Here is a 12,090-nt window from a genome sequence, read left to right on the forward strand (position 1 = left end):
AGATGACTAGAGTGGAGCCAGTGAAGGAAATTGGTGATTGGATTTTGGATATACTTTGAAGGTAGAGCCAACAGGATTTATAAAGGATTGGATATAGGGTATGAGAAAAAAACAAAAGTCCAGGATGACTTGGTTTTAGTCTAGAAGAACTAGGAGAAGAACTAGAAGGACAGAATTGCTGCAAAGTGGGGAAGGTGGCGGGAGAGTTTTGGATGTGTTACGTTTCAGGAACCAGGCTTCCAACTGGAGATGTTGTGTAGGTAGTTGGAGGTCTACATCAAGAGTTCAGAGAAAAAGGCTGAGCCAGAGATGTAAATCTGAAAGCTGTCAGCATTTAGATGATATTTCTAAGCTATAGAATCAGAAGAGAGGAAAGGTAAGAAGTGGGCTGACTGGGTCCTCGAGCACTCCAAGCTTTAGAAGCTGCAGTGGTGCAGAGGAGCCAACCAAGGAGTCTGGGAAGGAATGGTTAGCGAGTGAGTAAGAGAACCAGGTGACAAATGCATTTTCAGAGGAAGAGAATGATGATCTCTGTCCATTGTTAGGGCTAGACTGAATAGGCCAAGTACAATGTATTGTAAGTCTCCATCTACATGTTTATCTCCTAGATGGCTGAGAGCTCCTTGGGAGCAGGAATGGTATATAGCAGGAATGGTACAGCTTTGAAGTCAATGAGATGGCTGTTTTTCCTTAGGGTAATTCTCTTGATCCTTTAAAGCTCCAATCTCATCTGTAAAATGGGGAGGGAATAATATCTTTTCCACTGAGTCATTGTGAGACTCAAATGAGATCGTCCATACAAAGCATTATGTACAGTCCCTTTCATATATTTAAACACATAGTGATAATGATCGTTACTGATTTAGTATACCTGGCATACTGTCTCTCCCCATTAAGCAACATTAGTTGAATGAATGAGTGAAATGCCTTTCTTTTCATTTAGCATTTCATTCAAGGCCTTTACTATGTGCTTGTGAAGTTTTAACCTGGTATTTTGTGGGTTTCTCTAGGGCCTGTCCTCCCAAAGCAGACTGGAGGAGAAGAGAGGAAGAGGAGTTCTTGGGGCAGAGGTGGCACAATGGAGCTCCCCAACTACAGCCGGCAGCTGCTGCAGCAGCTCTACACTTTGTGCAAGGAGCAGCAGTTCTGTGATTGCACCATCTCCATTGGTACCATTTACTTCAGGGCTCACAAACTTGTCCTGGCTGCTGCCAGCCTCCTGTTCAAAACCCTGCTGGATAACACGGATACCATCTCCATCGATGCATCTGTGGTGAGCCCCGAGGAGTTTGCCCTCTTGTTAGAAATGATGTACACGGGCAAACTACCTGTCGGCAAGCACAACTTCTCCAAAATCATCTCCTTAGCAGACAGTCTGCAGATGTTCGATGTGGCTGTTAGCTGCAAAAACCTTCTGACCAGCCTTGTAAACTGCTCTGTTCAGGGTCAGGTGGTAAGGGATGTCTCTACGCCATCCTCAGAGACGTTCAAGAAGGAACCAGAGAAGCCTCAAGTGGAAACCCTTTTGTCTGAAGGTGCTGGAGAGCCTCATTCTTCCCCAGAGGTTTCTGCCACTCCAGGGGGTCCTGTGAAAGCTGAGACCGAGGAAGCAGTCCATGCAGTTTCACAAGAGATGAGTGTGAATTCTCCCATAGCCCAGGAGAGCCAGAGGCATGCAGAAGCCCCAGTGGAGACTCCTAATACAGCTGAAGTTTGTTCCCCCTCCCCTGCTGTGCAAACCTCTAGTGAGGCAAAGGAGGCAAGCACAGAACCAGGTGACATTCTCTGCTTTATAATCCATCCTTCTGTTTTCAGTTACCAGATTCAGTGATCTTTATCAGTTTTAATGTTTCACTGATAAATTTATCAAAGACCACCGTTAGGTAGAAAATCAAAATTCAGTGCAGTACCGTACTGGGGCATTCTTCTTTTAAAACTGTCTGTGTTTTTGAACATCGAAAGTCCAAAGATGAACACCAGAGCAGAAAAGCAGTATTGGAATAATGAGAATAATGATGTGCCATTTCTATAATTATCTGGGTTTTGGTTGTTGTTGTTTTCTCTAGACAGAGTCTGTCGCCCAGGCTGGAGTTCAGTGGTGCGATCTCGGCTCACTGCAACCTCTGCCTCCTGAGTTCAAGCTATTCTCCTGCCTCAGCCTCCCAAGCAGCTGAGATTATAGGCGTGCACCACCACACCCATCAAATTTTTTGTATTTTTAGTAGAGACGGGGTTTCACCATATTGGCTAGGCTGGTCTTGAACTCCTGACCTCATCATCCACCTGCCTCAGCTTCCAAAGGGCTGGGATTACAGGTGTGAGCCACTGTGCCCAGCCTCCAGCTGATTATCTGTTATTTTAACCAGGCTGAGGATAGCACAAAGGAGAAAGCTGTGAGAGATGTCTGTCATTCATAACTAATGTGCTAGAGATGAGTTAAGTGCAGTATGTGACCTGAAGGTGCTCAGACAGCTTAAACTTGTGAAAATTTACTTCAAGCAATGAATTTCTGATTTGTTTTATTTTGTTCTACATTTAGCATGTGAAAGGCAACACTACCAGCTGAATTTTCTTCTAGAAAATGAAGGTATCTTCTCAGATGCACTCATGGTTACCCAAGATGTTTTAAAAAAACTAGAAGTGTGTTCAGAAATTAAAGGTCCACAGAAGGAGGTACGTACCTCTGAGTTTTGTACTTTCTGGCTAGTTTAGTGTTCTCAGGAGACCTTACTAACTTTCCATATGGGGCAGAAATAGCCCAGGGTTTCAATGTTTTGAAACTTTTAATTTTTTTTGACATTTATTTCCTAAAGGACAGTCTTACAAAAGTACTAGGCAAGATACTTTCAAAACGAAGTTACATTTTGATCACCAGAAGAATCCCAGCTTCTAACCAGCTTTGATCCAGGATACTTAACTGATCATACCATTTCCTCCTGAGTAATCACAGATAAAATTAAGAAGGTAGCCATGCATAACCCCAAACCTGAGACTTAAACAATTAAAATTAAAACAAAACAACAGATACTCAAAACATGAATAAAAAAGGACTCTATATAAACTTACAAATTATTGATTAAATGCATCCAATATTTAGGAATAACAGTGGGCATTTTCAGACATAAAAACAGTAATGGTAAACATTTATTGAACACTTCCTGTATTAAGCTTGGCGTATGTGTTATCACATTTAATTTTCGCAAACGTCGTCAGTGTGGGTATTATCGTTAAGTCCTGTTTTATGGATGAGAAAACAGTCTCAAAGAGGTGGTGTAATTTGGCAAAGGTCACAGAGCTCATATGACCCTGAGCCAGAATTCAGACCTCAGCATTCTGACTTTAGAGCAGTTCCCTTCCACACTGACTTATACTGCCTCCCAACAGGGTAAAAGTGATGCATATATGTATAAGTGTTTAGGAATTGCCTGACAGAAAACTGCCAGATGGCCATCATGCTTTCTTAGCCGACCTCTTTTTTTAAGTAACTCAGTTGAGACTCATTCCCACGTGTTTGATCCCTCAGTACCTGATTCTTCACACCTGACCCTGCAGAATTTGACTCCACAACCAATTTAGAACTGCATTTATTTCCTCTTCCTCTCAGCCCTATGTTCCCATTCTTAGAGGCTGCTGGCAGAGTGAGAGGGCACTGCCCCAGCAGGCTTGCTCCTCTTATTGGTAGGGGGTAGGTGTGGGTAGGTCCTCCCATGATGCTGTAGGCAATTTTGTATTAATCCAAGTAATACATGCCTTCTAATAATTAAATGTTTTCCTGATTCATAGCAAGTTACTTTTTTAAAAACAAACTCAAGGTCTAGTATTTATTTTAGCTGTGTTAATTGACAGTTGGTTATACATTGTTTTCTTGGGAGACAAGCTATTTACAAGGCTGGGCTAACCCTGATGACTCTCTATGGGAGGTTTCAAGTCATAAATCCTTGGTACTCTTTGTACTGATTATGCTGAAGGACATTATGGTTTTTTTATTTTTGCACTTGCACATTCTCTTAACTGTTCAATCCATCATTTTTGTCATTAGCTTGTTACCTTGATAGCTTCTAGACACACCTCTTCATTTTCTCTTAAGGTTTCCTTTCCACTTAACTTTGGCTACAGAGGAGTAACATTATTCCTTAGGTCAGCAATACTCAAGTTATTAATGTCACCTTTAATGGTGGCGTTATAGCAACCTCCATATTTATTCCAACTGTGTCTTACGTATTTTTTTAACATTGCTACCTAAAAGTATGTGGCATATAACAGGTGATCAAGAAATCCGTCTGTTGTACACGGATCCATCCAACATGTCTTTCTTTTTTTCCATTTCTTGTTCTAATCTTTTGATGGCAGTATCATTAATAGTACTTTAAAAGAACACTGATTTGCTGTTGGTGATCGTTATAGGCTTATGTTATTTCTTCCTCAGTTTTAGAGGTCAGAGCAGGAGCTCTGCAAATCACTTGATGGCTGTTTTTAAAACCGATTCTGTTACAGTCCATAATAAATCTTTGAACTTCAGAAAGGAGAAAAGGGAAAAGATACTTTAAGAACATAAAGTTAAATAGGGAGTTGGGGAGATGCTGCTTTGTACTTGGGCTTCCACTTCTCTCTCTGTCTCTCTCTCTCTCTCTCTTTCTGTCTCTCGTACTTTGTTTCAGACAGCCTTATTGAGCTATGAATGACATGCAGCAATCTGTACATATTATGGTGTACAGTATGATCAGTTTTGGTATTAGCCCTGAAACCATCACCACAGTCAAGATGGTAAACATCTCCATCACCCCTAAAAGTTTCTTCATGTCCCTGTGTACTCCCTCTCTCCTGCCACTTCCACTTACCCATGGCTTGGGTAACCTCTGGTCTGCTTTCTGTCACAGTACATAATTTTGTATTTTCTAGAGTATTGTATAAATGAAGTCATATGGTTATGTATTTTTTGTTTGGCTTTCATTCAGCGTAAGTATCTTGAAATTCATCCATGTTTTTTTTTCCTTTTTCCTTTTTCTGTGAACTCTAGAGAGAAGTATGCCCATGCTGTTGTACATTCATTCCTTCTTGTTGCTGAATCGCGCCCCATTGTGTGGCTGTACAATTCATTTATCCAACGCTACCATTTACTATCATTGTGACCTTAGGCAGCTTCATCTTTATAAGCCTCAGTGTCCTCATTTGTAAAATGGGGATGCTATCACCTATATCATGGAGTCATTAAGAATTAAGATTCTTTATATAAAACTCATAGTAAAATGCCAGACACTCAGTAGGAGCTCAGTAGGTAACAACTGCTATTGTTTGTTTATACATTAACTCAGTAGTTTTACACCTAAGAGACCTTGAAACCCCCTTTTCACTGAATGCCTTATAATATCCTGGTGCCGTGGCCATTTTCTCTGACACATGAGATGGTTTGCTGTTACTTTAAGCTTAATTTGTAAGGCATGCTTTCAGATAGGTACCACCATCCACTTGGAAGTAGCTTCCTAAACTGCAAGGGCAGTGTCTAGTCTGAAGCAATCAGTTTCTAGAATAGTCTGTAGAGGAAGTAGCTTCCTGTACTGCAGGGGTAGTGTCTAGTATGAAGCAATCAGTCTCAAACTATGTATGGAAAAATCATCTGAGGTGCTCGTTAAAATGTATACCTCCAGAACTCATTTCCACAGTGTCTGATTCTTAGGTCGTGGTAGAACTTGGGAATCTACATCTTTAACAGGCTCCCCATGGGTTGCTGTTTTGGAATCTGGAGACTGCATTTTGAAAAGCATAGGTAGAGAAGTGAATGGCTTACAGAACTCTTAGTGTGTGATGGTAGGTGTCATAATGTCTGTGCTGGCACCTTTCAGTGGCATGAGAGGTCACCGAATACCCATTTTCCTCATTTGCTTACCCTTTGATGTAGCAGATATTTACTGAGCAACTGATATGTGCCAGACTGAGCTGCTTGCTAGGCAAAGAAACTTCAATAATACTTGATCCCTGTCCTTAAAGAGTATCTTGACAGCAGAGAAATCCTGCCACATGTGTGATTATTTTGGAGGAGGTATGCGCAGGAGTCACCAAGTTACAGATTTCACCATAAGGCTTCAGCAGTGAGTGCATTTAAGAGCTGTTCACTTGGAACAACATTGTTTTACATTTCCGTACAATTTTGAAGTTTGTTTGGGGTATTTTGTTTTTCTGTTTATACATTTTTAGCTCCCCAAGAGCTTTGAGTGGTGTCCTGTGATTGGTTGTTGTTTAGTTAATCATCATAATTTGGGAACAGCTTAACATTAAAAATAGTCTACTAGATGCGTCACTCCTTTTCTGAAACGCAGCTGTGAAGTGTGCAACTGGGCAGGATGGAGTTTAAGAAGGGCATCACGAACCAAGGTCCTGATTATTTTATTTCCTGAGATCAATGATGAAAGGTGGCAAAGCCATTCCCTGAGCAGTGATTGCAGCAACATGAGAGAAAGCTGGGCTACTTGAATTGTGGGAAACCAAAGCCAAAATTTATTAAGGAGAAATCTCTTGGGTGCTAGGATGGGAACATGTCTTCCGCCTGTCTTTAAATCAGTGTAATATCCTTTATCCATTAGAAAAGCAGGTGGTGACCCAAGAGGTCACTTCTGACCTCTGGCTGAGCTGAGTAAAACTTTTAGAGCTAGACTCATACTTTTTTTCAGTTTTTATGCTAGGGTTTTTTTGTTTTTGTTTTTGTTTTTGAGACGGAGTCTTGTTTTGTCGCCCAGGCTGGAGTGCAGTAGTGCAATCTCAGCTCACTGCAACCTCCACCTCCTGGGTTCAAGCAATTCTCCTGCCTCAACCTCCTGAGTAGCTGGGATTACAGGCATACCCTACCACACCTGGCTAGTTTTTATATTTTTAGTAGAGACAGGGTTTCACCATATTGGTCAGGTTGGTCTCGAACTCCTGACCTCAGGCGATCCACCCGCCTTTGGCCTACCAAAGTGCTGGGATTACAGGCGTGAGCCACCGTGCCTTTTTTTTTTTTTTTTTTCACATTTTAGGAAACATTTATTTAACTCTTTTCTGGACATCAGCACTAACAAGTTTCGACACTGCCACTTATTTGTTATGTGGCTTCAGGCAAGTTGTTTTGCCTCTCTGTGCAGGTTTTCACATGGTAAAAACAAACAGGTAAAGGCAAGGTAGGGGTTGGGCAGGATGCTTCCTGGAGCCCCCGCTGGCACTGACATTTCCCAGTTCTCTCCTCTGTGTTTCCTGACATGCGTCTGCCTCCTGACCTGCAGGCAGCAGAGGTGCTATAGATGGAGAACAGCATGGAGCTAACAAGACTTGCATACAGTGAGACACAGTGGATGACTTTGTGAGTGCCTGGGATACTTTCTGGAGGCTGAAAATTGTTTTTATTTAGCCGGCATCACGTGTCCACTAACGGCACTCAGCATCCCCAGGGATTGAGCATGGCTTGCAACTCAGTGACAGACAAACCCCATTGGGACTGTGAGGCTCAGGGAATTTTACTGGGGATTCAGATGCCACCCATGGTCCCTGTAGACCAGGCAGTGCTCAGAAGCATGGAGGCATCAGAGATCCGGTTCTCATCCAGGACACCACGTTGCCTGAGAGGCACCATGTTGATACTAAAACAACTAAGTTGGGGTAGATGTGGAAATGTCAGCGAGGACATTATAAACACATTCACATACCACAAGGAACACCAAGCCAGCTGAATTGTGAGGCTCTTTCCATTGCTGGGCTTCTGGGATTCCTTTGAGTGCCTTCTGTGTGCAATCTACTGGTCCAAACTGGCTTATGCAAAAAGTGAACTTGTTGGCTCCTGTGACTTCATAGTCTGGAAGAGAGATAGCTCTGGCCATGGCTGGCTATAGGCATGGCAACACCATCATCAGGACCTGGGTTCTTTCTCCCCATCTCTCAGCAATGCTTCCTCTTTGTGACCTCCACTCTCAGAAAGGCTTGCCCTCACAGTTACAGAAATGGCAGCAGCTGCTCTAACTTCGGGTGCAATTCAACAGAAAGTGGTCAAAGGCGTGGTAGGTGGCACACAGTCACAAGGTATAAAGTCCTATGATAGGTCATCTGCACACTGAGGAGCAAGGAAGCCAGTGGTGGGTCAGTCCGAGTCCCAAAACCTGAAAAGTAGGGAAGCCAACAGTTCAGCCTTCAGTCTTTTGCTAAAGGCCAGAGCACCCTTGGCAAACCGCTAGTGTAAGTCCAAGAGTCCAAAAGCTGAAGAACTTGGAGTCTGATGTTCAGTGGCACGAAGCATCCAGCACGGGAGAAGATGAAGGCTGGAGGACAGTCTTCCTTCTTTGTTCCTAGCTGTGTCTCTGCTTTTAATTAATTGTGAAGACAGCAAAGTGGGTCCGCGACTAGAATAAGGAGATAACTGTCTTCTATTGATTTCTGCGCCTTTTGATCCACTCTTCACCTAACACTCTAGAAAGACTCTCAAAGCTGAAGACCTAGTAGCATTTTTTTCTCCTTCAACTTTATTTCAAAGGCAAACGAGTCTCTTCTCCTATGTGAATCTGATGTTTTCAGCCGTGTCGCTACTTTGGAGGTTTGTCAAGTAGTGCAGGTCTGTGTTTTGAGGGCTCTGTTCATTGACAGGGTTGTGTTGCCCTCTTGAGAGGGAATTAAGGAGATTCATTTTACAGGTCTATGAAAGGTAAAAATAAGTTGTTTTTCCAAGTCTTCTTTCTGTTAATGATTAAGCCTAAGATATGTAGCCATAGATAGAAGAGCCAATGGTTTTATGGCAAGGGAATTTCATTCAGTTAAACATTTATTGAGCATCTACTATGCACCAGTCTTTATATTCATTGAGACCAAGAAAATTGATACAGATTGTCTACATACTACCCAGTGTTCAAAAGCGTTATTGATTCTGATAAGTCTAGTAGAATCCAGTGTAAACAGATTTGATTATGCTTAAATCTGGGAGGTAGAGCTAGGTGAAAGGGATGCCAGGCCTATGGAATGAACAGTGTTTCATCCAGCTGCTCTACTTACTAGACCTGTGACCTTAGGCAAGTTACTTAACCTCCCTGAAGCTCATCTAAAGTGGTAGTAGTAACGCCTCCCAGGCCTGGTGTGAGGAGGAAGGTAGATGGCACGGTGTCCGGGATGATGCTGAGCGATTGTAGTCTCTATCATTATTGCCATCACCCAGCCCTCAGCAGTCAAGGGAGGCCCGACTGAACAGGAATATAGTGTAACTCAAACAGATCTGAAGGTAGTAGGCAAACAATTGGGGTAAATAAGTAAACTCAGGTAAAAGGCTTGAGTTAAGGGAAAGATTAAATGGTTTTTCATCTATAGAGGGAAAAGAAATGGTCTCCTCTTGAAATATATTTACCTGTATTTCACTCATAGGCAAAGTACTTGATTACTTCTGTGACCATGCATTAACGTGAATTTGTTGAAGTACCTTTAACCCTGAGAGTGAAGAGTTAGTTCCAAATGTGTGGTTAAAGAACTTAGCCCTTTCAACAGAACTCTGTTTTGGTTCAGCTTTTGGAGTTGTGTTACATGATAGTAATTGGTGAATGGTTATCCTAATATGTGACACCCTTCTGTTTAGGCAGAGAAACTGTTGCAGCTAAGGGCTTGCTTATTCCATTGTGGAGCCCTAGGCAGCTTTAGGGGGCTGATGGAGTAACTGGTATAGTGCTGGCATTGGTGTAGGTCCCCAGTAGGTTCTGAAAGAAAAAGCAGAGAGAGCAGGGCCGTCCAGGCAGCTAACCGCCCTCTCCTGGCCCTTTCATCAGCCCTCCTGTGGTTCTTTTCCCAGATGGTCACCCTAGCATCACTGTTGAGCAATGAAGTGAACAAATGTTTTAATTTCACTGATGAGTAGTTCTGCAGAGAGGGAGATGGCAGAGAGGATAATGAGAAGTGTATCAAATGCCACCACTGATGAAAGCTTCTCTTCCCCACTGGCTCAAATGATAATGCCAGACAAATTGGATACTGAGAGATGTGGATTTGGGATATTCAGAGAGTTTCAGGTGGAAAAAAAAGGCCTGGCCTACGCTAGAATGAGAGAGCTATATGCTGTATCAATTGAGATGCACAAAAGGCAGGCAGGAAGGAAAGGGAAAATAGGAAGAAACGTGTTTACCGAGGCAATTAGCAGCGAGTGGCTGTGTATTCGTTATCCATTGCTGTATCACAAATCGCTCTAGAACTTAGCAGTTTCAAACAGCAAACATTTATTACCACAGTTCCTGTAGGTCAGGAATCCAGGTACAGCTTAGCTGAGTCTTCTGGCTCAGCAGCTCACAAGCTGCAGTCAAGGTGTTAGCCAGGGCCGCATCTCAAGGCTCAGCCGGGGGAGTAGCTTTTTCTAAGCCCACTCTCATGGCTGTTGGCAGGCTTCAGAAGATCCACTTCCAAGCTTACTCCCTGACTGTTGGCTGGAGACATCAGTTCTTTGCCACATGGGCCTCTCCGTAGGGCGGCTCACAACATGGCAGCTTGCATCTCCCAGAGCAAGGGCAGAGAGAGAACACACAGGCAAGATGGAAGTCATACCAGCCTGACCTCAAAAGTAGCATCCTGTAACTTTTACCATATTCTCTCTCAGAAGCAAGTCATGAGGTTCAATCTAAGGGCATGAATATCCAGAGTCAGGTATCATTGGGATCCATGTTAGAGGCCGCCTGCCTTGGGGTCCCTACTGCTGTCAGTGAAAAGGCATTTTAAAGAGATTTCAAGCCAACTAACAAAAGCATGACAAGTTGATTTAATTTAGCTAAAGGGGGATTAAGCATTCAACTGATGTCTTCATTTCTTATTTATTATTTTTTAAGTAGAAGAGGAGTTACCTTAGGTTCTCAGAAGTTACTTACGCTAATGGTATGCTGATATGGATTATTAAACTGTGTTCTGTCTGCGTCTACTTTTGGAGATGACCAAAAAACACAGGAAACTTTAAAGTTTAGTTTAGCTTTCTTTATACAGGCATTCTGTGATTACGAAGCAAGCCAAAGCAACGCCAAGAAACACAAGGTCTAACTCATTTATAGCTCCTATTTGGGAGGAGAGGAGAAAGAGAAAATCTCTCTAAATAAAAATCTTAAACATATGATTACTACCAGAATGTGTAATAACCGCTGTCTAGCTAAATTTTGCTGTGTTGATACAGTATTCATGAGCTCCTTCAGTGTGGTGGGGAGACGTGTAGATGTGTAGAAAACTAACCTTTCGCTCCCTAAAGACCCTTGTTAGAAAATTTTCCTATTTTGTAATCTTGACACTAAAAACATCAAAGGTAGATTGTAGTATAAAGCCATGAAACTCAGTTTTGGTTACCAGATTTTTTTCAAGTAAATTCATTATTGCTAAAATAGAAATATCAATCCTACCTTCCGATTGACCTTCCTCACATTTGCATGAAAGATGTTCTGTCAGACCAAAGAAAGGAATGCTAATTTTGTTTATTTTCTACTGGGGTTGTTGATGTCTTAGAAGGGTCTAGAAGAGTCAAGATGATGAGTTTGGTTTTGTATGCACCCCTGAGACCTCTGGAGGATAAGGTGTGTACAGCAGAAAGTGTGTGGCAGCTCTGGATTGAAAGGGTGCAGGATTAGAGCTGCTTTTCAGAGTAGTTTGCATAAAGGTGACAGTTAAAGCTAGATACGTGAGAGCTTTTCAAAAGGGAGCATATAAAAGGAGAAAAAAATAAAGGATTGAGACCAGTCTTAGGTGCTGTTAATGGTTATAGATTTAGAAGAAGAACCAGTGGGAAAGGTTGAACGGGAGTGGTCAGGAAGGCAAGTTCTTATCCCAAATGCTTCAGTGCTGCTGAAATCAGAAGAGAATTGTGATACAGAAACACTGCCAAATGCCACCGAAAGGTCAAGTGGCACAAAGCCAGAGGCAACGCTCATTATATAAACGTTGGTTAGGGGAAGAAACTGTGAAGCCCCTTCAGGCTGAAAGCAGTCATTCACATGGGGTAATTAATATGTGAGTCATATGTTCTTACAGCTGGCAACTACAAGCCAACACATTGTTAGCCTTAATTGTTACAGACTATATCTAAAATTAATAAGGCCCATGTCTTTTTAAATAGTCTGTCATTTATAATGTAAA

General features: G+C 42.3%; 1 protein-coding gene across 4 annotated transcripts in view; it reads left to right on the forward strand.

Annotated features, from left to right (window-relative positions):
- The window catches only part of ZBTB40 (zinc finger and BTB domain containing 40), an 82,210-nt gene that overhangs the window by 39,583 nt on the left and 30,537 nt on the right, over positions 1–12,090 (forward strand). For all 4 annotated transcript variants that reach the window (XM_012440063.2, XM_012440065.2, XM_012440066.2 and 1 more), the window contains exons 3-4: positions 1,011–1,775; positions 2,540–2,673. In XM_012440063.2, coding sequence (XP_012295486.2) covers positions 1,079–1,775; positions 2,540–2,673 — 831 coding nt within the window. In that variant the 5' untranslated portion in view covers positions 1,011–1,078. The remainder of the gene's footprint in view (positions 1–1,010; positions 1,776–2,539; positions 2,674–12,090) is intronic.

This window comes from Aotus nancymaae, unplaced genomic scaffold (assembly GCF_030222135.1).
Source record: "Aotus nancymaae isolate 86718 unplaced genomic scaffold, 86718_ANA_hifiasm-v0.15.2.pri h1tg000053l, whole genome shotgun sequence".
NCBI lineage: Eukaryota > Metazoa > Chordata > Mammalia > Primates > Aotidae > Aotus > Aotus nancymaae.